Source organism: Haemorhous mexicanus, chromosome 31, assembly GCF_027477595.1.
Source record: "Haemorhous mexicanus isolate bHaeMex1 chromosome 31, bHaeMex1.pri, whole genome shotgun sequence".
Taxonomy (NCBI): domain Eukaryota; kingdom Metazoa; phylum Chordata; class Aves; order Passeriformes; family Fringillidae; genus Haemorhous; species Haemorhous mexicanus.
Window position 1 is genome coordinate 1,247,594 of NC_082371.1, and position 27,993 is coordinate 1,275,586.

Sequence of the window (27,993 nt, forward strand, 5' to 3'; positions counted from 1 at the left end):
GGCTGATGGCACATCCCATGGCAGCGGGGCCCGAGGGACACTTGGCACAGCCCTGTCCCTTTGTGGAGCAGCATCCCTCCCCCCGTGCCCACCTCTCCAGCCCCTGGGGCTGACATCACCTCTTGGCACCGTGCTTTGCTGTGGGCAGATGGTGTGGGAGGAGGTGCTGCTTGGCACTTCCTGCACGTTCCCAGGGCTTTTCCAGCTGAGGTGGGCATGGGGTAAAGCACAGCCTGTGGGGCAGTGGCCACCATCCATCTGGGGACAGCCCCCAGCTGCTGTCAGAGCCAGGGGATTACACCAGAGCCAGCTCAGGGATCAGGCAGTGCCATGGGGTAGGAACACGGTGCCAGGGGGCTGGAACCAAGGTCAAGGTGCTGCCAGGGCTGGGGTGGCTGCAGTGGGTGGATAAAAAGGGGCACCCATAAGGTGTGGCAGCTTCTGCCCCCTGTTTGTGTATCCCCACACTGCCCCTGTGCTGGCAGCAGGATCCCACCTGTTCTAATCCTGAATTTCAAGCTCTCCCCTCTGGCCTCCCAGCAGGACACCCCCGTGCCCAGGGTACAGTCATATCTGCCTCCCAGCCCTCCTCCTCCTCCTCACCCTCCATTGCCTGTGGATGGTTCCCAGCTGCCCCACGTGAGGCTGGCACTGCTCTTGCCTCAAGGAGAGACCTGGCAGAGAGAGAAAAGGTTTCAACAGCAGCTTTATTTGGGGATTTTGCCTCAATTTCTGTTTCATTGACAAATCATGCCCCAGGGGGGAACCATGGCCCGGATCCTACTGGCACAGCCAAGAGAGATGCAGAGACTGGGGGCAGCTGTGGAGAGAAAGATCCCCCAAAACCCCCCTGACAGGGGACCCCAAAACCCCACCGACAAGGGCCACACTCCCAGTACTGGGTCAATGGGGCAGGCCTTCCCACCTGCACCCCTTGATTGACACCTGCCAATCACCCCGACAGCAGCACAGGGCTCAGCAGAGTGTGTCCCAGTACCCTGGGGGGTGGCTGCTGTCCCCCAGGCAGGGGACAATGCCACTGCCAGCCTGCTGCTGCAGCAGGCACTCCATGCAGTGGTGGCCTGTCCCCAGGCTGGGCCATGCAGCCACCAGCCACAGTGGCCAGACACGGGAGCAGGGCAGGGCCAAGCTATGCCAGGGGCACCTGGAGGGGGTCCCCAGTGCTGACCCTGGCTCCCCCACAGGGAGCTGTGCAGAGGGACCATGTACCTACCCTCAGCACATCATCCCTGAAATCCCTGGTGTCCCCTGTCCCCTCCTCGGGGCTTCCCAAAGGCCAGACCCCCCCAGCCCCTGCTCCCATCTCTTTCCATGGAAGAGTCACAGCTTTTCCCTTGGCTGGGGTCACAACACAGAAACAGTGTCACCCCCACACCCCTCCCTGGGTGCCCCAGCAGTGCCCAGAGGCACTCCCAGCTCTCGGTGCTGCAGGGACAGGGCTGGGCACTACAGGACACATCACTGCTGGCTTCACCAGGCAGCAGAAGGATGCACCCAGTGTCCCCTCCACACCCATCCCACAGGGCAGCACACAGGGTGTCACCAAACAGGAACTCACCACATTTGGGCTTGTTCAGGGCCACCCAGTGACTGTGCCTGCAGGGCTAAAGGGAGCAGGGACACAGGGGACGGCATGCCCCCAGCCTTGGGGACAGAGGGAGACTCCCTGCTGCTCTGCCTCCCCCTGTTTTTGCTGGTCCTACCTAAAGCCAGGCAGAGCAGCACCAGGGCAGGGCGATGGTGCACACAGCAGCAGGCAGAGCTCGCTGCCCTGCCCAGGGCTGCAGGCTGAGCGAGACACGGCACCACCATGTGCTGGGGGGGCACGCTGGGGGCAGCCCAGGGGCTCAGATGTTCTGGCAGCAGGGTGCCTGCCGGCCCTCCTGCTGCGTGGGCAGCACCTGGATGGGTTCAATGGAGGTGGAGGGGCCGAACTCAGACTCTGGCTGTCCTGTGATCTGCCTCTGCGACACTATGCGGTAGATCTCTGCCAGAGAGAAGGCAAGGGGAAAAGCTCTTTAGGTAAGTATTTCAGTGGGGGATCTGCTCCCTCCACAAACACACAGCTCCAGAGGTGCAAATTCCCATCTCTCCCCATGCAGGGGAGCAGATTCCAACCCAGACCCCACCCGGTACATCCAGGCCCCCAGAGGTGTCCTGAGAGGACACGATGTCCAAAGCCATCCCTACTCCTGTCCCTCCCTTTCCTGGCTGCCCCTTACCCGAGAGGATGTTGTGGAAAGCTGTCTCCACATTGGTGGAATCCAGGGCAGACGTCTCAAGGAAGGACAGCCCATTCTTCTCTGCAAGAACAGCGTGAGCTCAGGTGGTTGCCAGGATCTCCAGCCAGATGGGACTGAAGCAGGGCAGGGCCAGACTATGCCAGGGGCACCTGGAGGGGGTCCCCAGTGCTGACCCTGGCTCCCCCACAGGGAGCTGTGCAGAGGGACCATGTACCTACCCTCAGCACCTCATCCCTGAAATCCCTGGTGTCCCCTGTCCCCTCCTCGGGGCTTCCCAAAGAGTCACAGCTTTTCCCTTGGCTGGGGTCACAGGGAGGGGCTGCACAGGATGGGGGAAGATACCTGCAAAGCTCCTGGCCTCGTCGGTGGGCACAGCCCGGAGGTGCCTCAGGTCACTCTTGTTGCCCACCAGCATGATGACAATGTTGGCGTCAGCGTGGTCCTGCAGCTCCTTCAGCCAGCGCTCTGCATTCTCATACGTCAGGTACTTGGCAATGTCATAGACCAGCAGAGCTCCCACTGCCCCTCGGTAGTACCTGGGGACAGGGAGGGGACAGGGAGGGGACGGGGTCACGGCAGGGCCCAGGTAAGGCCCTGGGCTGGGAGAAGGAAACTCACGCAGAGGTGATGGCGCGGTAGCGCTCCTGCCCGGCCGTGTCCCAGATCTGAGCCTTCACTGTCTTGTTGTCCACCTGGATGCTCCTGGTGGCAAACTCCACCCCGATGGTGCTCTTGCTCTCCAGGTTGAACTCGTTGCGGGTGAAGCGGGACAGCAGGTTGCTCTTGCCCACCCCCGAGTCCCCGATGAGCACAACTGGGGGGGCACAAACACGGGGTCAGCTCCCCCAGGCAGGGCACCCACCCAGAGCCTGGCAGGGATGGGAATCCCCCCCATCTACCCCCCCACCAGCCAGACCCCACCTCCATCTCAGCCAGGAGGAGCTGACAGGTGAGGGGTGAAGGTGCCTCCACCCCTCCCAGCAGCACCACTGCTGCCTGTAAATACCCCTGGAGAAAATCCCTGCCATTGCTGGGAAGTGACCAGAAGTTTCTGTCCCTGGAGGATGGGAAGCACCATATGCACTGATGTACCCAAAATGGGCCAAAAAGCGGGCCAGGACTGTGCAGGGAGAGCCAGGCCAGAGGCCAGGCAGAGCTGGGGCTCCTCTTGCCCACCCTGTGTGCCCTGCAGCACTGAGGGCACACTGGAGGACTCAGAGACAGGGTTTGAAAGGAAGCACCCTCCTCCTCTGCTGCTGCTGCTCCAGCCCATGAGCTGGGAAGTCCCTGGGTGTGGGTTAAATGCATTTTGTGCCTGTCCCAGATCAGGCTGGTTCCTGTAAAACCTGGTGAAACAGGCTCTGGGGAGCTTTATCACACACCTCCCCAGTCAAGTTTGTTGAGTTTATGACTCAACAGGTTTTGGTTTTATTTTTTAAGTTATATTTCATTCCTTCATTGCCTATCCTGCTCATTCCCCAGGTGCACTCAGACACTTCACCCACCCGTGGGAGTTGTCTCCCCAGCAGGGCTGAGGTCACAACCATCCAGTGCCCAGGCTGGGGAGGACACAGGAGCAGCAGCACCAGCAAGGGGCCCCGGGGATGCCCCACACTGCAGGAGCCTCAGCAAGGCACTGAGCCCAGGCTCAGCAGCCACCATCCTGCAAGGATGCTGTTGCAAAGCACAATGCACATTGCAGCTGTGCAAGGCCCCCCCTGTGCTGCTGGAGGGGCTCAGGATGCCTGAGGAGCAGCTCTGGGCATGGCTGCTCCTCAGACCCTTCCCTGGGGCCCTGTGAGGAGCTCCAGGCCATTTCCATCCCTGCAGTGAGACTGGAGGATGGCAGTGAGGACAGAAAGTGCCAAATGCTTTTGTGCCTGGGCTAGGGGGTGCTGCTCCAGCTCCTGCAGCCATTCAAGCTCAGAGATGGGGGGCTGCTCACCCCTACAGGCTGCAGCACCCACCCTGCATCCCTGGTGTGGCCCAAAGCCCTCTGGAGCCTGCCTTGGAGCATGGCACTGCCAGGATGGGGATTGTGGCAGTTGGGCTGGGGAAGTAGCTGCTCCATGGCCTGGGTAACTCCTTCCCTGCAGCTCATAGATGTGGCTCCCCTGCATGGTGCAAAGCCTCCACCAGTGCAGCCTCTGACAAAACCCTCAGTGCAGGGCAGCCACCAAACAGGCTGGTGCCAGGAAACCCAGCAGGAAGTGGAGCAGCTCTCTGGGATCACTGGGGGAAGCTGGAAGAGCCCTGCAGGCAACCACTGTGTCAGAACAGCCAGTGAAGGAGGCAAGGGCAGCTCCTCCACACAATGGTTGGGGTGGATGGGACTGTAAAGCCCATCTTGTTCCTCCCCTTGATCCACTATCCCAGGCTGCTCCAAGCCCTGTCCAGGTTGGCCTTGAACACTTCCAGGGGTGGGGCAGCCACAGCTGCTCTGGGCACCTGTGCCAGGGCCTCACAGGGGAAAATTCCCTCCCAGTATCCCATCTAACCCTGCCCCCTGGCAGTGGGAAGCCATCCCCCCTGTCCTGTCTCTTCAGGCCCTTGTCCAAAGTCCCTCTTCAGCTCCCTTGGAGCCCCTTTAGGCCCTGGAAGGGGCTCTGAGGTTTTCCCAGAACCTTCTCTTCTGCAGGCTGAATGACCCCAGCTCCCCCAGCCTGGCTCCAGCCCTTGGAGCATCTCTGTGGCCTCCTCAACTTCTTCAAGGAGCTCCACACCTTTCCTGTGCTGGGGGGTCTCACCAAAGTGGAGCGGAGGGGCAGAATCTCCCCCTCACCCTTTTCCCAGCTGCTGGGGAGAATTCTCAGCTGCTGCCCACTGCAGGGAGGTCTGAGAGGACCATAGCAGCCTGGACTACCCTGGCCAAGGCAGCAGGAAATGCAGGCCAGGCTTGTTGGCACTTTCCCAGCTTCGAAGTTTTGATCTGAGCTCGGTTTTTTTTACCAACAGGAAATTGCTGCTTCCCCAGCCCAACTGCCACAATCCCCATCCTGGCAGTGCCATGCTCCAAGGCAGGCTCCAGAGGGCTTTGGGCCACACCAGGGATGCAGGGTGGGTGCTGCAGCCTGTAGGGGTGAGCAGCCCCCCATCTCTGAGCTTGAATGGCTGCAGGAGCTGGAGCAGCACCCCCTAGCCCAGGCACAAAAGCATTTGGCACTTTCTGTCCTCACTGCCATCCTCCAGTCTCACTGCAGGGATGGAAATGGCCTGGAGCTCCTCACAGGGCCCCAGGGAAGGGTCTGAGGAGCAGCCATGCCCAGAGCTGCTCCTCAGGCATCCTGAGCCCCTCCAGCAGCACAGGGGGGGCCTTGCACAGCTGCAATGTGCATTGTGCTTTGCAACAGCTGATGCTCCCATTTCAGTGGATAATGCTGCTTCCAGCTGTGACAATCTCCCTTTTCTCATGGGGGAGAGCTGCTGGACCCTGGGAGCACTGGCCCCTGAGCACTGCATTCCCCTTTGACTTTGCTCCTGCTTTGCAAGGGATGAGCTGCCCTTGCATTGAAATCTGAGTTCTCCTACTCTTTTAAGGACTCCAGAGACCACCCTGAGATGCAGGAGGGGAATGAAGAATGTGTGGTGAGCTGCTCCCAGCCCTGGCTCCTGTAGAATGACAGGGCATGGACAGACACAGGAGCACCACGTGCTGAAGGCCCCTCAGAGCCACGCAGCTCACACAGCACCGGCTGGGAAATGCAGAACAAAGCGGCTGGGAGAGCTGGGAGAGCCCCTGCCTGGGCATCCCACTCCAGGCACCACTCAGCATCAGAGTTTCCCCCACACCAGGTGCCAGAGTCACTCCAGGCAGGAGGATTTTCCTGGGCAGCAGCCAGGGGAGGTGAGCAAGGAGCCAGGGGCTACCAGAGCATGGCTGGCTGGAATTACGTCCTGTCGGTGGCTGGAATTACTTGGGGCCTTGCGGGCAGGCCTGTGTGGGTAGGCTGACTCACAGCCACCCACCGGTGAGCTCACACCCTGGGTTTTACGGCTCAGGAGGCCATGGCATTGCCAAGATGTCCCTTTGCTTCCCCAGCACCTGCTTTGGCCACAGCAGATTGCAGGGAAGCCTGGCACGCACAGGGATGGGGGTGCTCAGAAATGCCAACGTCGTGTCTCCAAGAGCTTGTCCCTGTCCCCCACCCTCCCTGGGCACAGCAGTGAGGTCAGAGCACAACCAGCACCAGGAAGGATCCCTGGATCCTCTCCCTGCACTGCAGCTGGGGAGCAGCCCGGCTTTCTCTCCTGGGGGAGATCACTCAGCTCTCAGCTGTGCTCCCTTCACCCAGCACCACAGAGCAGGGCACCCATGGGTGCTCAGGGGCTGACACGGCACCCACAGAGTCCCACAGACCAGCCCTCCCCAGCACCCTGCCCAGCCCACAGTCACACTGCCACGGCCACAGCTACATTGCCATGGCCACAGTCACCCTGCCACAGCCACGGCAAACCCACCATGGCCACAGCTACACTGCCATGGCCACAGCCACCCTCCAGGGCACTGCACACTCTGGCTGGGGCTGCAGCCCCTACCGCAGGAGTCAAGAGCTGCTTAATGAGCATCGGGACCACAAACCAGGGGAGCAGCTCTAGCAAACCCTCCGACCACCTCAGCCTCACCAGCACCCACTCTCCTTCACAGCACAGTGGAACACCACAACAAGCCCCCCATCCCATCCTGTGAACTGGGAGCTGAGTGTTCTATCCCAGTCCAAGCCCCAGCTCCCCATCCCCTGGACTGGGAGCTGAGTGTTCTATCCCGGTACAAGCCCCAGCTCTCTGTCCCATGAACTGGGAATTGAGTGTTCTATCCCAGTACAACCCCCTCTCCCCCAATCCATGAACTGGGAGCTGAGTGTTCTATCCCAGTCCAAGCCCCCCTCTGTGAACTGGGAATTGAGTGTTCTATCCCAGTACAGCCCCCTCTCCCCCCATCCCCTGGACTGGGAGCTGAGTGTTCATCCCAGTCCAAGCCCCAGCTCCCGTCCCACGCCGGGGGGTGCCGGCAGCGGGCTCAGACCGGGCACGGGCAGCAGACGCACCTTTGAAGAGATAATCGTACTCATCGTCCTTGCCTCGCATCTCGCCCAGCACCACAGCCCCGCTCCCACTGGGCCAACTGGGATTTCCGGGCCTTACCCAGCCCTGCCAGGGGATGTCCCCAGCCACCCATTGGTGGCCACAGCCTTTCCTGCTCCGCACCCATTGGCGGCCGGGGCTGCCCGTCACACTCAGGTGTGCTCACCTGGGCCAGGTAAGGGCGGCAGGGACACGCCACCACCTGTGTGCGCTCCTGATGGGGACAGTGCGCCCCGCACAGAACCGTGGGTGTGACACGGAGCCGGGCTGGCACGCCGGCTGTGGTGCAAAGGGAAATCGAGTGAAGACGCGGAGAATCCAGCAGGAATTATCCCGATTCCGAGGGGTTTCAGATAACCGGCAGAGGCTGCGTCATCGTCTGAACTCATGAAGTTCAAACAGGGGACCTAAACTTGGAAAGGCTGATGGGGAGGGGGCACAGGGGGCATGGCTTTAGGGTGGGAGGGGGCACAGGAGGCATGGCTATAGGGTGGGAGGGGGCACAGGGGGCATGGCTTTAGGGTGGGAGGGGGCACAGGGGGCATGGCTATAGGGTGGGAGGGGGCACAGGGGGCATGGCTTTAGGGTGGGAGGGGGCACAGGGGGCATGGCTTTAAGGTGGGAGGGGGCACAGGATGAGTCCAGCTTCAGGGTGGGAGGGAGTGCAGGGGCGCCATGGCATCGGGATAGGAGGGGGCACAGGGGAGCCGTGGAATCTGGCTAGGCTGCTTTGGATCTTCAGCACATTATGAAGGTGGGGACCCAGGGCGTCGACCACAAACACGCAGGAATTCCAGCTCAGTAAATCTGCATTTCACAAGTCCTTTAATGATTTCGTCACGCCCCTGCTGGACACAGAGCTGCTCCCTGCCCCATGGCACCGGGCCCTGCTGGGACAGCCAAGGGCTGAGTGCTGCCACTTCACACCTGAGAGCAGTCCCTGCTGGACAGACACCTGTAGTCAGCCTCATCCTCAGTGCACGGCACAGGGTGGCCCTACAGGAGCAACCCCAGGGCCAGAGGTACTCAGAGAGGCTCCTGTTGCTGGCATCATCCCTCCCAGAAACTACTGGCTTCTTCCCCAGAGGTGCTTCAGGGATGTCCTGGTCATTTTGCCCTGCAGGTCCAGAAGGGCTGAAACGGTGCGTGACAGTGGCGATGCTAATGAGGGCCCAGCAAAAAATGCAACAGAGAGAGAAGAGCTCCTGGAACTGGTGCCTCTCACTGTTTATGGCACAATTTGGCCCCTGTCCAGGCTGCTGGACCCCACTGCACCAGGACAGGGGTGGCACTGCAGGCAGGGTGACACCAGCTTGTGCTGGTGGCCACTGGTGTGTCCCGGGGTTGTGGGGTTCCCTGGGGACTTCCTGGGGTGCTCAGAGGGCCACGCAGCACGGGCGCCTCTCTGCCTGTGCCGGGGCTGTGCTTGCAGGGTTCTCACTTGCAAGTGACACCGTGTTGCTTTGGCTGCTCCTCTGCTTCTGCTTCTGCACTTTGTAGAAGATTTCTGCAAAAGAAAAAGTGCTGGGGGGGTCTGTGTGTCAGCCAAAGCCCCCTGGGTATGCAGGGACAGCTTCAAGCCTGCAGCCCCCACTGCTCAGTGTGCTGGTGGCTCTCCTTCACCTCTACACAGTACAGGGGTGACTTGAGGGGTGGCAAGGTGTGGAGGGATAGAATGTAAGAGAAGGGTGCAGAAGGCAATCTCAGCCCTGAGGAGTCGTAATCATACTAATTACCAAAGATCAGGAGCAGGCCTGCCCTTAATAAGCCACAGCTGTGCCCAATAAGGATGAGTGCTATAAAAGAGTGGGTTAGATGGTCAAGAAGACAGCTGGAGTTTGTTGGCTGTGCTGTGAGTAGCTGTCCATGAGAAATCACCAAGAACGTATGGAACTTTTGCAATAAGATAAAAACAACAAGGGACAAGGCGTGCATCCCTGTGGTGCTTGGGGAGCACCCTGTGCTTGGGCCATTTCCTCTTGCCCAACCTGGGATTAGTGCTTCACCCTATGCTGGGGCTGGCAGCTCACAGAGCCAGGCTGGCTCAGCACGGCATGGCATGGAATAGTACTGCATGGCTTGGCATGGCACAGCATGGCATGGCACACCTCACTGCTTGGATGCTGCTGGCTGCCATTCCTGGAGAGCTGCTCTTGGACTCCATCCCTGGCCCCCTGGGTCCCCACAGCCGGTTTGGCAGGATGCTGGAGACACTAAGTAATGAGCCCAGGACAACAGGAAGGAGACTGGAGATTACGGGGGAGAAGAAGCTCCTGGGGCTTCAGGGACGCCCAGGGGCCGTGAGAACAAAGCTTTGGGTGTGGGGAGTGAAACGCCCAGCACCAAAGGCTGAAAGCCAAAGCAGACAGAAAGACAACACCAAAAGGGCTCATGAAAATAGCCCCAAATAGCTCAAGTAGAGCAGGGAGAGAAGTGATGCACATCATCTGCCCAGCCCTGCATCCTTGAGAAAGGGACCCTGCAATGCCCTGGGACCTGGAGCACCACGGCACCAGTGCCTGTACCTTTCAGGATGGTCTCGAATGCCTCCTCAACATTGGTGGAGTCCAGCGCCGAGGTCTCAACGAACAGCAGCCCGTTGTTGTCTGCAAGGAGAGGAGACCCCTGAGATGATGCAGACCCCAGTGAGGACATGGCTCCAACCTGGAGCACCTTTAGAAGTGTTCAGGTGCCTGCACTGGTGCAGGTCCATGCTGTTGGGGAGGTTCTCAAGCCCCCAGCCCCGTAGGGGGTGCCAGCCTGTACCTGCAAACATTTTTGCCTCCTCCATGGGCACCTCTCGAGCCTGTGCAAGGTCGGTCTTGTTCCCCACCAGCATGACAACGATGCTGGCCTCGGCATGGTCATAGAGCTCCTTCAGCCAGCGGTCCACCACATCGTACGTCTGGTGCTTGGTGATATCAAACACCACCAGGGCACCCACAGCCCCCCGGTAATACCTGTGGCAGAACCTCACCATCATTCCCTGCTCCAGATCCCCCCCAGCATCCATCCTCACCCGTGGGGCTGCAGCCCAGCCCTAGGAGAGGCAGGCTCAGAGTCCTTACGCGGAGGTGATGGCGCGGTAGCGCTCCAGCCCGGCCGTGTCCCAGATCTGAGCCTTCACCGCGGCGTCCCCCACCAGGATGGTGCGCGTGGAGAACTCCACGCCGATGGTGGTACGGCTGTCGTGGTTGAACTCGTTGCGGGTAAAACGAGACAGCAGGTTTGTTTTTCCCACCCCAGACTCCCCAATCAGCACAACTGTGGAAGGAAGGAAGAAATCTCACTGCCCTGCCCCAGCTACCAGCACTGGTTGCACGGGCATCACTTGCTGTCTGGTGACCCCAGACTGGTGGCAGAGGCTGGGCAGCTGCATGGGTTTAACCCCTGGTGGGGTCACTCCTTCAGCAAACAGGGTCCCCGTGAGAGCCCAGCTGTGCTCCCTAGTGCTGGTCAGGGGGGGTCATGGCTACTGGCCTCTGGACAGTAGGAGCAGGGAAAGGATATTGTGAGCCCTGGGTCACCCTGCTGCAGTGGACACCCAGGACAGGTGGCACACCAGAGCCTGCCTGTCCCCACTTGCCCAAAGGGAGCACTGAGCCCCAGCAGAGTCCAGCCAATAGTACCTGGCAGTGACCAGGAGGGCCCAAGGCGCTCAGCACGGGAGGTGTGAGGCTGTGCCCCCATTTCTGCAGCTCAGCTTTGACCCCCATGTTCTCTGCACGTGCCACTGCCCAGGTCACTGCAGCAAATGACTTTTCAATACCCACTTCTCTCGGGGCTTACAGGTTCTCGGGGCATTTGTCTCACACACTCAGCCCCAGCTTTCACAGCCCCCCTATCCCATAAGAGCAATTTGCCTGGCGCTGCACACCTTCAGCCTTGGGGTGAGTGTGGATCTCCCCAGGTCTCTGCGGACTTTGCTGCCACTCACCAGCCCTGGCTGGCCTCGCTGCTCTCAGCAGACCGTGCCTGCCCCCAGTCCCCTGACCCTCCGTAGCTCCCGGTGCCCACCACAGCTGCGGGGATAGTCAACAACGCCCCAGCTCAGGACACAGCCGCCCTGCGGAAAGAGCACCCTCATTCCCTCCCCGCAGCCCCTGGATTTCTGCTCCCCTCCCTTTGGGGAAGGAGGGGTCGCATGGAGCGCAGGACTCACCCTTGAAGACAAAGTTATAATCCTCCTCGGCGCTGCCCATGTCGCCCCGGCCGCCGCCCGCCCTGCAGGGCCGCCCTGCCTTTCCTCCTTCCCGCTGCCAAGCCCCGAGCACACGGCGGGGCGGGCCGGGCTCCCGGAGGCACCGAGGGAGGGCACGGAGCGACCGAAGGTTCCTCTCTGCCGGGAGCGAGGGGGGTCCGGGACAGCGGGGGGTCCGCGACAGCGGGGCGAGAGAGGCCGAGCTGGCGACAGCGCGGCCGCTTGACTCAAGGGGTGGGACTGGGTGTCGCAGCGCAGGTTGGGCAGGTAGTGTCACCCATGGGACCGTCACGGGGCGGCTGGAGGAGGAGCCAGGGCACGATCCGGAGTGCGGGCAGGCTGGGGCGGCGAGGGCAGCACCGACAGCACGGGCAGGGTGGGCACGGAGGGTGCGAGGGCAGCACCGACAACACGGGCAGAGTGGGCACGGAGGGTGCGAGGGCAGCACCGACAGCACGGGCAGGGTGGGCACGGAGGGTGCGAGGGCAGCACCGACAACACGGGCAGAGTGGGCACGGAGGGTGCGAGGGCAGCACCGACAGGACACGGAGGCATCATGGAGAGCACTGCAGGGACGGTGTCACCCTGATTTCTTAAGCCTTCTGATGTTTACATTCTTGTAACGAACTTTTTCACACACTTTCTGTAAATAACTTATTGTTTTGCGTTCTTTTATTAAGGAGGAGAAATTTGATGGATTCTTGCATTGTCCAGTGTCATCGGAGAGGTGGCACTGTCACCCTCCAATCCACTGTCACTTTTGGAAATCTATAAATGTTGGAGTCAGAAAATAAACGTCCCTTTTTTGCCCTGAGAACAGCGGTGTGTGCGCGTCGTGTTATTTGGTGTCCTATAGTGACAGGGAGGGTGCGAGGGCAGCACGCACAGGACATGGGGGGCATCACAGGAGGGTGGCACACCGGGACGGCAGCGTGGGGAGGGGACAGGTGCGATGGCATCGGGGGCAGCGATGGCAGCAAAGGCAGAGCCGGGCACTATGGGGTGCGGTGGGATGGCAGCGAGGGCAGCTGTGCCAGGAGCAGAACCCTCGCTCAGCCCAGCTCCCGCCGCTCTGAACGTTCCCTCGCCTCTGCTGCCATCGTGTGAAAGCCAAGGAAATAGGGAGGGGAAGGAGCCCCCACCACCCCCAGCTATCCCAGTGTGACCAGCAGGGCTGTGCCAAGCTCGGCTCCCTCTCCTTTGACAACAGCCCCTTGCAACTTCTTGTCTTTCCCCAGGGCAATGGGCACCCCCCAAACACTGCCCAGCCCGGCTGTTACCCCTCAGCTCCCCCAAACAGACACAATGGACACAAGCATCAAACACACTTTATTCATCCCAGCTTCTGGATTCCTGCCACCTTATTTTCCAGACCACACTGGAGCTCTGGGATGCCTGTGGGGCCACTCACGCCCAACCCATGGAGCTGATGGTGATGCTGTCAGAGCCCAGTGGCACCTCAGGGCCCTCCACTGCCTGCTCACGATGCAGCCACCTGTGTGAGAGGCTCCTCCAGGTACTGGACCAGAGCCTGTGCCTGCAAGCAGAGAATGGCACGAGCCACGCTCAGGTGGGTTTTGCAACACGTGTGCCCACTGCCCGCTTGCTTATTGCAATTTATATTTCAGTTTAGAACCTTAAAAAGGTGTCATGCGGTGCCTGGGCAGGCATGAGGGACAGAGGAGTCTCTGCATGGTGCAAAGAGTGTCCCAGGCACTGCAGCTGCCTCCAGCCCTTCCATCCCAATGCTCCTCCTCCCCACACCAAAGGAGGGATGCAGCTCTGCAGACTCCCCAGTCCTTACCTTGGCTTTCAGCATCCCAAATCCGACTGTCTCCTTGGCGTACATGCAGAGCAGCAGGTTTGCCACCCGTGTGATGGCCACTCGCCCCTCCTGCCCAGGGAGAAACAGCACCTTTGCACCCCTGCTTGGCCTGGACCCCCAGCAGGGTCCTGGCACCACAGGCACATCCCCAGGGAGGGCAGGGCAGGCTCCAGGCCCACATACCATGCAGTCCATGAGGATGAATTTGAGGTTGTCCTCATTGAACGCCTGGTGCCCGTTTTTGTCGTAGGCCACCCAGATGTTGCTGGCGATGGCCGCGGTGACCCTGGCATCAGTGTCCCCATAGCCCGAGTAAGCAAGCAAGGAGCCCTCGTTGTTCAGCAGCCTGGCAAGGACATGGTAGAGCAAACTGATGCCTCTAACACCAGACCTCCTTTCAGCACCAGGGGAAGAACAAACCCCCCCCACCAGTCCCAAGCACTGCTCCCAACACACTCCCACTGTGCAGGGGTTTGGCAAGGGTGGGGGCTTCAAAGACAGAAAGCTCTGCAGTGTCCCCAGGCTCGAGCAGGGCAGTGCAGGGCTGTGGTGGATCTGTCTGTTGAAGCAGTAGGACCTGCCACAGGCTGGCATGAGCCTGGGGGACAAAGACTGTGCACAGCCCCAGCTCTGTGCATGGCCCTTGCACTGTGCACGAGGCATCCCAGCACCAGACATCAGGAGCCCCACACACTGGGCACAATGCCAGCACCATCTGTAGCCCAGCTCCATGCAGGGTGCGTGGTCTCAGTCCCACACCTGCCTCTGGAAGGGCCCAGCCCCTCGCCTTCCTCGGGCAGGGACAGGGAGCATCCCCGGGCAGGGGAAGGAGCATTCCTGGGCAGGGGCAAGGGAAAGGAGCAATTCCCGGGCAGAGGCAAGGGAAACGAGCATTCCCGGGCAGGGGCAGGGACTGGGGAAAGGCGGGCAGCATCCTTGAGCAGGGGCAGCATTCCCAGGGCAGGAGCAGGGAGCATCCCCCGGTGCAGGGAAAGGGGCAGCACGGCCGAGGCAGGCTCAGGGACATGGGCAGGAGCAGGGAGAGGGTCTGGAGCAGGAGCAGGGGCAGGGACGGGGGAATGGCAGGCAGCATCTCCGGGCAGGGGCAGCATCCCCTGGGGCACGGACAGCGGCAGTACCTGCAGGGGTAGGTACGAGGGAAACAGTCCCGGGCAGGCAAAGCATCTCCCCGCAGCGGCGTCACCCCGCAACACGGAGCGCCCGGTCCCCGCTCGGGGAAAGCCGCCCCCCACCCGGCCCCCCGCACTCACAGCGTGCTCTGGACGCCGCCGGTGTTGGCCTGGCTGAGCACCTGCGTCAGGGCCTTGGGCCGCAGCATGGCCGCCGCCGGCACCGCGGGGCGGGGGTGCGGCCGCACCGGGCGGGGCCGTCACGGGCCGCGCCGGGCCCAGAGCATTCTGGGGGCTGTAGTCCCGCCCGGGCCCCGCCGCCGTCCCCGCAGGCGCCGGGACTCTAGAGGGGCCCCGGCAGCAGAAGGGAGCGCGGGGCAGGCGCGGGCCCTCGGTGACCGCGGGGATCGGGGATGGGGCCGGTGAAAGAGCGGTCGGTGGGGGCACCGGCGGGTCCTGCAGGCTGCACCCTCTCCCCAGGCTCTGGCCGCCTCTTTCCGCTCCCGTTCCGCCTTCGCGCCGCGCTCCGTCCGCCCGCCCCCCCGCTGCCGCTGTTCCTCCGGCCGCCTGGAGGCGCTGTCTCGAGGCTGAGGAGGCGCTGTGGCGCCGCTCCCGGCTCTCTGTGGTGGCGGTGGCCCGGGCTGGCGGCGGGCGGCGAAGATGGCGGAGCCGAGTGGCGGCGGCGGCGGCGGCCCCGGCCCCGGGTCTGGCGGGGAGGGCCAGGCAGGGCCCGGCGGGGCGCTCATCCGCGTAACCGTGAAGACCCCCAAGGACAAGGAGGAGATCGTCATCGCGGATGGCGCCTCTGTGCGCGAGGTGGGGGCGGGGGCAGGCCGGGGAGGTGGAGAGGCCTGGGGGGCGCTGCCGCGGGTGCTGAGGGGCGGGGGCGGCTGGTCTGCGGGGGCTGAGGGATCGAGGGGTGCGCTGAAGGGTTTTTGAGAAGGGACCTGAGTTTGGGGCCGGGGAGGAATTTCGGGCGCGCGTGAGGAGCGGGGGAAGGGTGCTGTGGGCTGGGGGGCGGTCAGAGGGTCCGAGGAGCGTCTTGGAGACCCGGATCAGGGCTGGGGCTGCGTTCGGGGGCTTTTCGAGGCAGCCCGGGCCTTTGGGCCTTGCTGGAGCCAGGGTGGGAGGGAGCGGGGAGATCTGAAGGAGGGCGGGTGCTAGAGGCCTTTGGAGGGGTCTGGAGGTGGTCTGGGGGGGGCTCACCTGCGGGAGGGGTCGTAGGTGTCGAAACCACAGTAGTTGAGGGACTCGGAGAGCGGCTTTGGGGGTGGTGGCAGTGGGAGGGATGTGAAGGACCGGGTGGGGTCTGGGGGCTCGGCCCGTGGGCTGGGCTGCGGGGGAGAGTGTTCCCTGAGCGGAGGGGTGGGAAAGGTGCTGGGATTGTGGGCAGAGGCGCATGGGTGCGGGGGGCTGCCGGGCGGACATCTGGGGGTCCTGGCGTACATCTGGACTGCTCTGGAGGCAGGTTCCGCGGGCGAGGGGCCGGGCAGGTGTTTGGGGCCGACGTTGGACGAGGTGGAGGAAAGGAAACATCGGATGGGCTGGGGGGGGTTGTGGGGATGGGGCTGTGCACCTGCTAGGGAGCGGGAAAGGACTGGGATTGCCAAGAGCTGCGTTTAGCAAAGGCTGGGATTGGCAGGGGCGGGCTCTAGGGCTGGTCCTGGCATTGAGGAAGTGGCAATGCCCACTGGGACAAGGTGTCATGGGCTCTGCGTTGGGCTGGCTGCACACTTTGGTTGGGCGTAGGGCACGAGGTCGGCGTGTGAAGGGCCTGGCAGGGATCTCTGGGCAGCAGTTCATGCTGTGGGCAGGAGCTGTGCACGTGTGGCCCTCCTGATCCTTTCCCTCGGGGGGAGCCCCTTGGTAAGGGGGGTGTGGAGTGATGGCTTTGTGCAGGGAGGGCACAGACAGGGTGATCTGGGGCCAGGGCTGTCTGTGCTCTGCCTTGCTTTTAGAGTTCTGCTGCAAAGGCTGAGAGCTCTGAAACCAGCATGTGTTTCACTCTCCATCCTGGCCTTCCCCTCTGAATTCCCTTTAGTTTGTGTTTTTCAAGTGCAGGGCTTTATTTCCTCCAAATCAATCTGGAATGCCCCAGCAGGGCCAGCAGTGAGAGTCTTGCTTGCAGGTGTAAATCCCAGCACAGCACTCAGTAAGAAAGAGGTGTCCATGCCCTGTGACATGCTCACAGGGAATTCAGTTGCAGAAATAGGAATTGGAGAAGACCTAGTTTATTTCCATTGGCTGATAAAGGATTATTGCCTTTTCCATAGAGCTCTGTCCTGTATTAAATCAGAGTCTGGCTTTCCTTAGGAGAAAAAAAGGCTCAAATGAGCAGATGAAACCAGTTCAATCATTCAGCATTAATGGTGTGTTTGGGTTAGGCCTGAAACACAACTGGTCTGGCTTTGGAAGCCTTCAGCTCTTCTAAGGGAATGGCTCAGTTTTTTCTGAGATTTACACCATAGTTTGTGATTTCAGAGCTTGTCTTTGCTTTGGTTTGGTTTTCATTAACAGCTCAGACATCATCAGCACCTGGTGACTGTGTGGTACCTTCATGGGCTCTGAGGGCTGGCCAGTTCCTTGGGCTGCTCCCAGAGTGGATGTGAGCCCTGGAGCTTTATGCTGCTGGTACCAGTCCTTTGCCTGAAAAATGCTGTTTGTTTTTCAGTTCAAAGAAGAGATTTCTAGACGGTTTAAAGCCAAACAGGATCAGCTGGTTCTGATCTTTGCTGGGAAGATCCTGAAGGATGGAGACACGTTGAATCAACATGGGATCAAAGATGGGCTCACTGTTCACTTGGTCATTAAGACTCCGCAGAAGTAAGAGCTTGGTCTTGGGGGGGCTGGGGTCAAATGGGGGTGGGAATAACTGATTGTGATGATCCTGGTGAGCTTTCCCTGCCCCAGCTGTGACACACAGCAGTGGGGTTTGTCACTAACCTGTCCATGGATGACACAGCTGTGATGGTGTATGGCAGGTATCTGGAGGGGCTGCTCCTTCAACATTACTCGTGTGTGTGTGTGTGTGCCTTGGAAGAACCCATCAGAAATGGATGCTGGTTCTAGCAAACCAGCAAAAGTTCTAGGAAAAGTTGCTGATACAAGAAATTACTTTCGCAGTGAATTTGTGTTAATACCTGGGTTTTCTGTCACCTCCTCAGGCTCTCTGAGGTGCCACAGGAGGCACACATGCCCTGTGTGGCCCCTGCAGGCACAGCTGCCCAGGCTGGGGCAGGCAGTGGATGCTGTACAGGCCCGGGGCACTGTGGGGTTCACTCATGGGTGCACCTGGGCAGTTCCCTGTGGGGATGTGGCTCAGGAGCTTCAGGCCTACAGACCTCGGGGTCCTGCAGGTTTAGCTTTTCCCAGCACTTTCCAGAAGGGTGGTGGGCATGGAAGGGTTTTGGGAACAGCTGCTGTGCTTTAGTTGCAGCCACATTTCATTGATCTTGGAAGGCCTTTCACAGCCTCAGGCTCTGGGCACAGTGAGCCCCAGCTCCCAGGAGCTCCAGGGCTGTGTCTCTGTGCAGTTCTGCTGTCCCTGGAGGAGCTGCATTAATCAAGATAGGTTCTCCCCCCCTTTTTTTTTCCCACCTGTTCTTTTACAAACACAAGGAAGTTTGCTGCCAGATTCTGCAGCCTCTCCTTGGATTCTGCCTCTCCAGATAGCATGAGAGCCTGGTGCAGTTTCTGCTGTCTCCACTATAAATGTGCTATCGGTGAACCATTTCAAAGAGGGAGTCAGAGCTGTCCTGGGCTGCTCATTTTTCTCCTGCTAATAGTCCTAGAAGAATGTTTACTGAAGACATTACATTCCTGTGGGAAGAGGCTGAGTGAAACCAAGTGCCCTTTCTCTGGCTTCCTTCTTCCTTTCTTGTTCAGCTTCCCATTTGCTTTGTTTCCCCACTCTTTGCTTCTCTCAGTGACCAGTGATTTTCAGCAGCAGTCAGGTTAGTCTTGACAGTGGACAGGGGCCTTCAGGGTTGATTTTTCAGGTTCTAGAAGAGTGAAAAAGGAAAGGAAGATAGAGAAAAAGAACAATTATTGGTTTGGGGGAAAAAAAATCAGGAAATAATTATTCTTACTGTCAGAGGGATAATAGCATTATTGAGGTGAGTAGAGTGAATTTTGTGGTCTAATTTAATGAAAGCTCTTCAACACTAGTCCAGGGCTCACTGTCGTGACTGCAGAGGCTTCAGAAAATCTTTAAATGTTCTCCTCCAAATTCCTGTAACACTCTTGAGGAGAAACTGTGGTAAGAAGGTACTAACCTGAGTTGGTGTATTCAGCAAAGCTGATGTTCAGCACCTGCTGCGTGGTGGCTTACAGCACAATGTCTGTGTGGGTGGGTTAAAAGAAACTCCAGACAACTTGTGTTGGAGCAGGAGCCTTGCATCAAGGTGCAGCCAGTGGCAGAGCTGGGAATTTGGAGCCAAGCTGGCCTGAAACGTTCCATGGCTTTGTGAGACAGGTGCTGGCTGCCTCGTGCCTCAGTTTCCCTCTTTGTACAGTAATGCTGATGCTTCTTTTTGCCCCAGAAGCACTGATAGGAATATTCAGAAGTGAACATTGTTGTTTACCCCATGCACTAGCCCTGCTGTAACCTCCTGTGGTTTCTGTGGGAGCAGCAGAAGGATTTTGCTGTTTGAAGCACACTCATTGCCCAAGGATATGGCTGCAGTAAATAGTTCAGTGGGATTCAAGGAAGAGCTGGATACAACTCAGGGTAAGACCCGTCCAGGCGCTCTGCATGGGCCTGGACATGTCAGGGGCTGCAGTGCTTCAGGATGGGAGGCAGATTCCAGCAGATGGAAGGCATCTGGGAGCGCAGCTGTGCATCAGTGCAGGCAGACATGGGGTGGAAGCTGGGCTGGCTGCTCACCGTGGGGTGCACATCCTGTGTCCCCGCAGAGGGCTCCCCTTGCCCTTCCCCAGTACCAGGAGTTTAATACTTTTTATCCTTTGCAGGGTCCAAGATTCAACATCTGCTGCTTCTGCCCCCAATGCTGCTTCTGCCCCCACTGCAAGCCCTTCTTCTCCTGCTGCCCCATCTCAGCCCTCCACATCCAGCAGTGCTGGTCCGGACGCAGGGAGCGGCAGCAGACGGAGCAGTGGGTCAGGGAGCGTGGGAGGCCCTGGAGATGGAGGCCCCAACAGTGCTGCATCCATCCTGTGTAAGTGGGCACTGGGAGAAGAAAGGATTTTCTGGGATTACACCATGGAGTTGGGATTCTTGACCCCTGCTGTTGTCTCTGCCTGCCATGGGCTTTGCATGAATCACTCCCATGGCACACCTCTGTGTCCCTGCTCGAGGCAGTGCCACTTGGTGAATAGTGTGTGTGTAGGGATGTCCTTACTCAGAGCTGTCTGCCATAGGAATACAGGGTACCCCTGGATTTGTGGGGATGCAGTTCAGCTGCTGTGCCTGTCCTCTTCTGCAGTTGCTGACAGTTACTGACTCATTCTTCCCGTGTGTTGTTCCCTCTCCAGCTGGCTTCGGTGGCATCACTGGGCTGGGCAACCTTGGCATGGGCTCTGCCAACTTCATGGAGCTCCAGCAGCAGATGCAGCGGCAGCTGATGTCCAATCCAGAGATGCTTTCCCAGATCATGGAGAATCCCTTGGTGCAGAACATGATGTCTAACCCTGACCTCATGAGGCAGATGATCATGGCCAATCCCCAGATGCAGCAGCTCATGGAGCGAAATCCAGAGATAAGCCACATGCTCAATAACCCAGAGCTCATGAGGCAGGTGAGTCACACCAGGGCTCAGTAAAGAGTGTTGAGGAGAGTCTTTGTGGACCAACATCAGTGTCTGCACTGCAGAGGAGGAGTGGGAATGCCAGAGCAGTGGTTTTGGAGATCTCTTCCTTCCTGCTGTGAGCTCCCCACAAACAGATGGTGGTCTTGAGTTATGTGAATACTAAATACTCAACCCACATCCTTGCAACTCTTTTCTTTCTTCCAGAGCTATTGAATTCGTGGTGTATTGGGAAAAAACGGGATGCTGGGATTTTCCTAGCGAGGCTACTGTGTTGTGGTTCAGGAATGGGTGTAAAAACAGTGCTGGAGAAGTGAAGCTACTGCAAAAGCTCTTTGTTTCTCTCTAGTCCTCTTGACAGATTATGTAGAGACTCCAGAGCTGTACAGTGAATGTTTCACTACCTGTATCAGTGGGGAGCATTAGTGTAGGCTGGGATCCCAGAGGGCTGTCATTTTTCCCTGAGCAGAGAGTACCCATGTCCAAGAGGACTGACTGTCTGGAAGACCAAAAGTTCATTGTAAGGGAATCCTAAGGTGTCAGTGAGAATCTGGGTGTTAATACCCATTAACAGGACTCTGCTGTTTACTGGGAAGGCTTGTCAAGAGGGTTGTGCTGAACAGGCCTCGTTTCCATCTGCTTCTCAGTCATTCTGCTTTCAGCTGTGTTGGCCATACATGAAATTCTAGAGCTGCAGGACTAAATTGTGATTAATCTGTACTTGAACAGTTTCTCAAATGAGACCTGGATATTTTTTGTTCAGGGGAGACCCATCAAAAGTCTGGAGAGGGTGGAAGGATCCACCTTCCTAGTTGTTGTATGTAGTCCATCCAGTCTGAGTGGGAACATATGGGTGTTGGGTGTTTGCATGTCCTGATACTGCTTAGGAACAGAACAGTCTCATCGAGCTGAACTGAGGCTGAGAAGGAAGAGAGCTGAGCAAGGCTGTGGAGGAGCCTGGATCCCTGGTCTCTCTTTGCTTGGACAAATGATCTCTTTGCTCTCTGCCTGTGAATTGGGTTTAATTATCCTCTCTCTCTCCTGGGAGAGGAGCTTGAGCTTTCCACCTTTTCGTTCTTCTCCCAGACGATGGAATTGGCTCGTAACCCTGCCATGATGCAGGAGATGATGCGGAACCAGGACCGTGCTTTGAGTAACCTCGAGAGCATTCCAGGAGGATACAATGCCCTGCGCCGGATGTACACAGACATCCAGGAGCCCATGTTTAGTGCAGCCAGGGAGCAGGTATGGCTGTGTTCTGTGAGTGGGGTGTAGTGTGGGAAGGGAGTCTTTCCCTGTCCCCTCTGCTGATGGGGCAGTTTTCCTACAGCATGGCTCCACTCCAGGCAGGCACTGGTCGGAGAACATGGTGCAGTGCCTCTCGTGACATGGGTTGAGGTGTCAGAGGAGAGACCTGCTCTGGCTCCTCCAGTCCCCCAGCAGGCTGGATGCCAGCCCTGACTGATAGGCAGACCCTGTCACTGTTAGCCCAGCCCTCTGCTCCCTGGATTAGCTGGAGGCTGACGCCTTCAGAATGGAGCTGGCTCAGGTCCAGCTGGCTGGTAGTGCAGGAGGAGGGAGCACGGGCCTGGCTGCAGAGGGCTGTGCAGACATACTCCAGTCCAGCATTACCTACTGCTATGTCCGGGTGCTGGTTTTACAAGGGCATTTTGAAGCCCTGCATTTGGGAGCTGAATCTGGGGCTGTGGCCACTCCTAAGCCTGGTCTTTTTCTGAGTGAGGTGTGTTGTGGATTGCAGATTTCTCAGGAGGCGGATCATGGCGCATGTTTAGCAAATTCTGGACTTGGCTGAATACGATCGGCTGTTCCCTGGCTCGCTCAGTGCTGGGGTTGGTCTGCTGGGACTAACTGATTCCATCTGTTTCTTTTTTTTTTTTTTTCTTCTCCCTAGTTTGGCAGCAATCCTTTCTCTTCCTTGACGGGGAATTCTGACAGCTCGAGCTCTCAGCCTTTGCGGACGGAGAACAGAGAGCCATTGCCCAACCCCTGGAGCCCCACCCCCCCTGCTTCCCAGAGTCAGGCACCCAGCAGTGAAGGGAGCACGGGCTCAGCAACCACCCAGGGCACCCCAACTGTGTCCAACCCCTTTGGGCTGAATGCTGCCAGCGTCGGCGCTGGTACGTAAGGGAGGAGCTGGAGGGTGCTGCTGGCTGAGCAGGTCACCCAGGCTTCTTGGAGGGCTGGTTCCTCTGGCATTTGAGCCTGTCTGTGGCTGTTATCCAGAGGAATGGGTCTAGCCCACTTGCAGACATCAATTAATTATTCTGATGCACTTGTTGGACGGTTCCTTTGGGAACTCTGCTGTCCCTGAAGCTCTCAGGAGCAGGAGAATGGCCAGCTGAGCGCTGCCATGGCTGTCCACAGCCCTGTTTGCTGCTGGCCAGGAGTACAGGCAGTGCTGTCACCTGTCACATTGTGTTTCTGGCAATGCAGTGGTGCTCAGGCTCATCAGGGGTTTTCCTTTGTCTTCCCTTCCCCTTGCAGGCATGTTCAACAGCCCAGAGATGCAAGGACTCCTGCAGCAGATTTCTGAAAACCCTCAGTTGATGCAGAATATGATCTCTGCCCCCTACATGCGGAGCATGATGCAAACTCTTGCCCAGAACCCGGACTTTGCAGCACAGGTAAAAGTGTTGCAGTTACCTGCTGTTGCCAGGCAGGCCATGAGCTCAGTGTGAGGTGTCAGTCTGCTGTTGGGGTCAGACTGGTTCCTCCTGCAGACGCTGGAGCAGAGTGAATTCACAGTTTGGTTGTATTTCTCAATAGCCAGAAGGCAGCCCCAGCTCTGAGCCCAGTGTGTTTTGCAGAGCCTCTAACACAAGAGGTGGCTCTCAGAGGGACATTGGAATGGCCCTTCTCTTTGCCTGTGGCCAAGTGGCCCCTGTTCAACACTGCTGTCAGGAATTGAGCTGTCCCATTTTGATTCCTCCATAGCAGGGGAGCATGTTGAAAGCCCAGGGAGGGAGTCAGGGGCCCCATGAGTGACCTGTTCTTCATGGCTTAGTTGCATAGGGTTTAACAGCAAGTGGCAGCAACCCTCTGACCCTACCTACATGTGCTGTCTCTTGCTAGATCATGGTAAATGTCCCCCTCTTTGCTGGGAATCCACAGCTTCAAGAACAGCTCCGCCTTCAGCTCCCTGTCTTCTTGCAGCAGGTAAAGGCCTCTGGCTGGCCCTGTGCTGCCCTCAGCCCCTGGCTCCAGAGCTTCTCCCCCACTGTGGGACAGGCAGGATCTCAGCTGCTTGGTTCAGTGACTAGGAAGCATGTGGGCTTGGGGGGCTGGGCTGAGGAAGGAAGGGGGTTGCACAGGGGAGACAAAGAGGAAGAACATGGTTAGAAAAGGTGGTCTGAATTAACTCATCTGAGTTACTGAAAGGTGGACTCCAGATTAGGCTTGTTAAGCTACTTGGAACCCCTGTGTAGACAGTCTCTCACTGTGTTGAGTTTACAAAAATGACACAGTTAGTTGCGCTAGAGCAGCTGGTTCTTAGGTAAATCAGAATCCAAAGGCACGTGTCCCCAGTTCTAATCTGATTCAGCCAGGTCATTTAGGAAACTTGATGTGAGTTCTGTGAGTGTCCCTGCAGGTGAGCCCTGCAGTCTGGAGCCTCGGAGGAGGATCCAGACACGAAGGGCAGCGCTGGCCGCGGGCAAGAGGCGCAGCTTGGCGCCGGCCCAGGTGTGACAGTGCTGGAGCTCTGGCTGCCTGAGCTCTCACTGGTTGGTACCGTGGTGTGTCTCTGCCTTGGTCCCCAGATGCAGAACCCAGACTCGCTGTCCATCCTCACCAACCCCCGCGCCATGCAGGCCCTGCTCCAGATCCAGCAGGGACTCCAGACGCTGCAGACGGAGGCCCCCGGATTAGTGCCAAGGTATGGAGCGCTCCAGAGCAGACTGCCATGCCCAGCACCAGCAGGCAGAACTGGCTCTGCATTCATCCAGGACATCTGCTTAGGGCAGTCTGTCATGGGGACTTGTGCTGGTGTGTGCCTGCAGGCCCCTCTGAGCAAGCTAATTGGCACTTGCTGCTTGCTTGTCCTTCACTGGGAAGTCCTTGACCCTTTGTTTTTGGAGAAAAGGTTTGGAATGCACTTGGTCCTTCCCCCATCTTTTGTTTGCTGCATTTAGTGTGGACTGAACTCAAGAGCTTTATCTCTGGAGAACAGTATGAGATGGACAGACACACACAAGGCTGGGTGGGTGTGCTGGGGCAGGCTGATCTACCGGCAGTCCTCAGCTCTCTGCTTACTGTCACCATGGGTCATGCTCCATCACAGCAGTTCTCTGCAGGCTTCTGTTAGCTCTGCTCACTCCCAGTGCCATGGGTGACCAGAACATGGATGCAGCTGGTTCAGTTTGCAGAGCTGCCCTGTAGCAGGGCCCTCAGTGATGGCTAGCCTGCTGGCTGCCCTGCTGCCCCACTCTGGGGGGATGCCCAATGCCAGCGTCATCCTGAGCATGCTCTGCCTCCCTCTGCAGCCTTGGCTCCTTCGGCATGCCCCGGATGCCCCCGTCCTCCACAGGAGGAAGCACAATCCCGGAGAACCCCGTTCCCTCTGCTTCGACGCCGGCCAGTGCCTCTCCAGCTGGGGGTGGTAACCCTCAACAGCAGCTCATGCAGCAGATGATCCAGCTGCTGGCCGGAGGAAGCTCTCAAGTACGTAACACCCAGGGGGTGCTGGCATGGGCAGGGAGGTCTCCAGGGGGGTCCCCACCTCACCCCACTCAGGGGATGTGGTCCCCAACAGTCTCTTGTTTCTGTGGTGCTCTAGGCCAGGTTTGGTGTTGGGGTCTGGCTGACCCTTTGGGGTGTTGAACCTTTTAAGAGGTTTAAGCTCAGTGTGCTGGGGATCCTTCTGCCTGCACTGCTGCCACTGTCAGTACTAAACCAGGACTGACTCTGGTGTGGCTGCTGTACCACATCCCAGGGGGACGTGGAGACTGTCCCCACACGACCTTGAAGCTGAACTCAGGGTTCCTGCTTTGGCTGCTGGCAGTGCTTTCTGACTCCAGGCTCTGTGTGTTCTGTGTGTGCTCTCTGACTCCAGGCTCTGTGTGTTCTGTGTGTGCTCTGACTCCAGGCTCTGTGTGTGCTCTGACTCCAGGCTCTGTGTGTGTGTGCTCTGTGTGTGCTCTGTGTGTGCTCTGTGACTCCAGGCTCTGTGTGTGTGTGCTCTGTGACTCCAGGCTCTGTGTGTGTGTGCTCTCTAACTCCAGGCTCTGTGTGTGTGTGCTCTCTAACTCCAGGCTCTGTGTGTGCTCTGTGACTCCAGGCTCTCTGTGTGCTCTGTAACTCCAGGCTCTGTGTGTGTGCTCTGTGACTCCAGGCTCTCTGTGTGTGCTCTCTAACTCCAGGCTCTCTGTGTGCTCTCTAACTCCAGGCTCTGTGTGTGCTCTCTAACTCCAGGCTCTGTGTGTGCTCTGTGACTCCAGGCTCTCTGTGTGTGCTCTCTAACTCCAGGCTCTCTCTGTGTGTGCTCTCTAACTCCAGGCTCTCTCTGTGTGTGCTCTCTAACTCCAGGCTCTGTGTGTGTGTGCTCTCTAACTCCAGGCTCTGTGTGTGTGTGCTCTCTAACTCCAGGCTCTGCGTGTGCTCTGTGACTCCAGGCTCTCTGTGTGTGCTCTCTAACTCCAGGCTCTGTGTGTGCTCTGTGACTCCAGGCTCTCTGTGTGCTCTCTAACTCCAGGCTCTGTGTGTGCTCTCTAACTCCAGGCTCTCTGTGTGTGCTCTCTAACTCCAGGCTCTCTCTGTGTGCTCTGTGACTCCAGGCTCTCTGTGTGTGCTCTCTAACTCCAGGCTCTGTGTGTGCTCTCTAACTCCAGGCTCTCTGTGTGTGCTCTCTAACTCCAGGCTCTCTGTGTGTGCTCTCTAACTCCAGGCTCTCTCTGTGTGCTCTGTGACTCCAGGCTCTGTGTGTGCTCTGTGACTCCAGGCTCTGTGTGTGCTCTCTAACTCCAGGCTCTGTGTGCTCTGTGACTCCAGGCTCTCTGTGTGCTCTGTGACTCCAGGCTCTGTGTGTGCTCTCTAACTCCAGGCTCTCTATGTGTGCTCTGTGACTCCAGGCTCTCTGTGTGTGCTCTATAACTCCAGGCTCTCTCTGTGTGCTCTGTGACTTCAGGCTCTCTTTGTGCTCTCTAACTCCAGGCTCTGTGTGTGCTCTCTAACTCCAGGCTCTGTGTGTGCTCTCTAACTCCAGGCTCTGTGTGTGCTCTCTAACTCCAGGCTCTCTGTGTGTGCTCTGTGACTCCAGGCTCTGTGTGTGCTCTGTGACTCCAGGCTCTGTGTGCTCTGTGACTCCAGGCTCTCTGTGTGCTCTGTGACTCCAGGCTCTGTGTGTGCTCTCTAACTCCAGGCTCTGTGTGTGCTGTGTGACTCCAGGCTCCGTGTGTGCTCTCTAACTCCAGGCTCCGTGTGTGCTCTCTAACTCCAGGCTCCGTGTCCTTCCCCTCACAGGCGCAGAGTCCCGAAGTGCGATTCCAACAGCAGCTGGAGCAGCTCAATGCCATGGGCTTCATCAACCGTGAGGCCAATCTGCAGGCGCTCATCGCCACCGGTGGGGACATCAACGCAGCTATCGAGAGACTGCTGGGCTCCCAGCCTTCCTAAACTCTGTCCTGCTGCCCCACAGACGTCAGCACATGCATCCATACACATGCACAGGGGATCTTTCCGGAAAGCCCGCCATCATTTTCATATCTGACAGCTGTCCATGTATTTAAAACAAAAAGATACAGCTTAACCCTGACCTTCCTACTAAGTTAAGATTTCATGTTGAAATGCTCTTTAACTGGCTTGTATGTGGATTCCAGTTCTCATCGTGGCCACAGAGACTTCAGATGTGTATTTTTTCCTAAATATGCCCTGTCTCAGACACTCTTCTCTCTCTCTCTAGATGGTAGAGGCGATACTTCTAGTTACTTACCTGAATGATTGTGTTTTGAGTAGCTTGATTTTAACTGTACATGATTCCTTCCCCTAGCCCTCCTTTCAGGCAAATATTTAAAAAATTGAGCCAAGTTTGGGGATTGGTTATTTCTCTCAGTGTCTTATTGGGAATGGATCAAAAGAAAAATTGAAATTACCTGAGAATTTCTGATGTCATTTGTCTTAATGTTTCCTGGGATGAACCGAGCCCGTGTCCCTCACTCACAGGTGCCTCCAATCTCCTGGTAGAGGGTTAGTGGGTGAGAAACCTGCATTTGAAGTGTGGCCTCTACACTTTGGGGGTGGTGTAGTGGAACCCAGGGGTATGCAGCGACCAGGTGTGCTGTTCTTGAGCTTGAGTTGAAGGTGCTTGCAGAGGAAGGTGTTTGGAAGGTGTGTTTCTGCCCAAGTCATGTGGTTCCTGGTCAGAGGTGTCCAGGGGCATTGATTCCTGTGCTCAGTGGGCTCAGTTGTACAAGTGTGAAAACTAAAAAGGAAATGGAAAAATAAGCTAACGGTCTTTTCGCTTCACTGGAAAATGTTGAAGTTCATGTTCTTCCCAGTTTAGATCCATCCTCCGCCCCCCTTCCATTCTGGTGTGTTTGAATGTTCAGACTGCCCAAGAGACTCCCCAGGACCAGCAGGGTGGTATTTCCCAGGAGCCTCCGTGGCTGTGTAATTTGCATACACCATTTTTATCAAAGGAAAATAAATGCGCACAACCATCAGTCTCCCTGCATCCCTGTCTCATCCTTGTCTGGGCCACTTCCCAGTTACT

At 58.1% G+C, this 27,993-nt stretch overlaps 4 protein-coding genes across 5 annotated transcripts; 1 reads left to right on the forward strand and 3 right to left on the reverse strand.

The window, feature by feature from the left end:
* Positions 1–688: 688 nt before the first annotated feature.
* LOC132340289 (ras-related protein Rab-11A-like) lies at positions 689–7,415 on the reverse strand. Its single transcript, XM_059871169.1, has 5 exons — positions 7,310–7,415; positions 2,883–3,078; positions 2,607–2,800; positions 2,244–2,324; positions 689–2,008 (listed from the first exon to the last, which is right to left on the reverse strand). Exons 1-5 carry the CDS (start codon positions 7,347–7,349, stop codon positions 1,869–1,871), a joined length of 651 nt encoding a protein of 216 aa, XP_059727152.1. The 5' UTR covers positions 7,350–7,415; the 3' UTR covers positions 689–1,868.
* A 739-nt stretch (positions 7,416–8,154) lies between these two features.
* Positions 8,155–11,808, reverse strand: RAB25 (RAB25, member RAS oncogene family). Its single transcript, XM_059871282.1, has 5 exons — positions 11,509–11,808; positions 10,415–10,610; positions 10,113–10,306; positions 9,872–9,952; positions 8,155–8,853 (listed from the first exon to the last, which is right to left on the reverse strand). The coding sequence occupies exons 1-5, from the start codon at positions 11,546–11,548 to the stop codon at positions 8,723–8,725; spliced, it is 642 nt and encodes a 213-aa protein (XP_059727265.1). The 5' UTR covers positions 11,549–11,808; the 3' UTR covers positions 8,155–8,722.
* Positions 11,809–12,857: 1,049 nt separating this feature from the next.
* On the reverse strand, positions 12,858–14,797 carry LAMTOR2 (late endosomal/lysosomal adaptor, MAPK and MTOR activator 2). Its single transcript, XM_059871283.1, has 4 exons — positions 14,644–14,797; positions 13,556–13,718; positions 13,352–13,441; positions 12,858–13,084 (listed from the first exon to the last, which is right to left on the reverse strand). The coding sequence occupies exons 1-4, from the start codon at positions 14,709–14,711 to the stop codon at positions 13,028–13,030; spliced, it is 378 nt and encodes a 125-aa protein (XP_059727266.1). The 5' UTR covers positions 14,712–14,797; the 3' UTR covers positions 12,858–13,027.
* Positions 14,798–15,131: 334 nt separating this feature from the next.
* On the forward strand, positions 15,132–27,946 carry UBQLN4 (ubiquilin 4). Of its 2 annotated transcripts, XM_059871276.1 has the most exons (11): positions 15,132–15,318; positions 17,174–17,325; positions 19,474–19,679; positions 19,996–20,258; positions 21,354–21,512; positions 22,180–22,405; positions 22,773–22,912; positions 23,361–23,444; positions 24,047–24,162; positions 24,770–24,947; positions 26,745–27,946. In XM_059871276.1, exons 1-11 carry the CDS (start codon positions 15,163–15,165, stop codon positions 26,895–26,897), a joined length of 1,833 nt encoding a protein of 610 aa, XP_059727259.1. In that variant the 5' UTR covers positions 15,132–15,162; the 3' UTR covers positions 26,898–27,946. The 2 variants fall into 2 exon arrangements, with proteins under 2 accessions (XP_059727259.1, XP_059727260.1); XM_059871277.1 differs by lacking the exon at positions 23,361–23,444.
* The last annotated feature ends 47 nt before the right edge of the window (positions 27,947–27,993 follow it).

Coding starts and splice junctions, on each gene's coding strand:
- LOC132340289 (XM_059871169.1), bottom strand. CDS start 7,349: ATGCGAGGCAAGGACGATGAGTACGATTATCTCTTCAAAG. Junction 3,079..7,309: donor GTACGATTATCTCTTCAAAG/GTGCGTCTGCTG, acceptor GTGCCCCCCCAG/TTGTGCTCATCGGGGACTCG. Junction 2,325..2,606: donor CGAGGCCAGGAGCTTTGCAG/GTATCTTCCCCC, acceptor CTGTTCTTGCAG/AGAAGAATGGGCTGTCCTTC.
- RAB25 (XM_059871282.1), bottom strand. CDS start 11,548: ATGGGCAGCGCCGAGGAGGATTATAACTTTGTCTTCAAGG. Junction 10,611..11,508: donor TTATAACTTTGTCTTCAAGG/GTGAGTCCTGCG, acceptor TTCCTTCCACAG/TTGTGCTGATTGGGGAGTCT. Junction 10,307..10,414: donor TACCGCGCCATCACCTCCGC/GTAAGGACTCTG, acceptor GTTCTGCCACAG/GTATTACCGGGGGGCTGTGG.
- LAMTOR2 (XM_059871283.1), bottom strand. CDS start 14,711: ATGCTGCGGCCCAAGGCCCTGACGCAGGTGCTCAGCCAGGCCAACACC. Junction 13,442..13,555: donor TCATCCTCATGGACTGCATG/GTATGTGGGCCT, acceptor CTCCCTGGGCAG/GAGGGGCGAGTGGCCATCAC. Junction 13,085..13,351: donor TTGGGATGCTGAAAGCCAAG/GTAAGGACTGGG, acceptor CTCTGCTTGCAG/GCACAGGCTCTGGTCCAGTA.
- UBQLN4 (XM_059871276.1), top strand. CDS start 15,163: ATGGCGGAGCCGAGTGGCGGCGGCGGCGGCGGCCCCGGCCCCGGGTCT. Junction 22,406..22,772: donor TGCTGCCAGCGTCGGCGCTG/GTACGTAAGGGA, acceptor TTCCCCTTGCAG/GCATGTTCAACAGCCCAGAG. Junction 24,163..24,769: donor GCCCCCGGATTAGTGCCAAG/GTATGGAGCGCT, acceptor CTCCCTCTGCAG/CCTTGGCTCCTTCGGCATGC.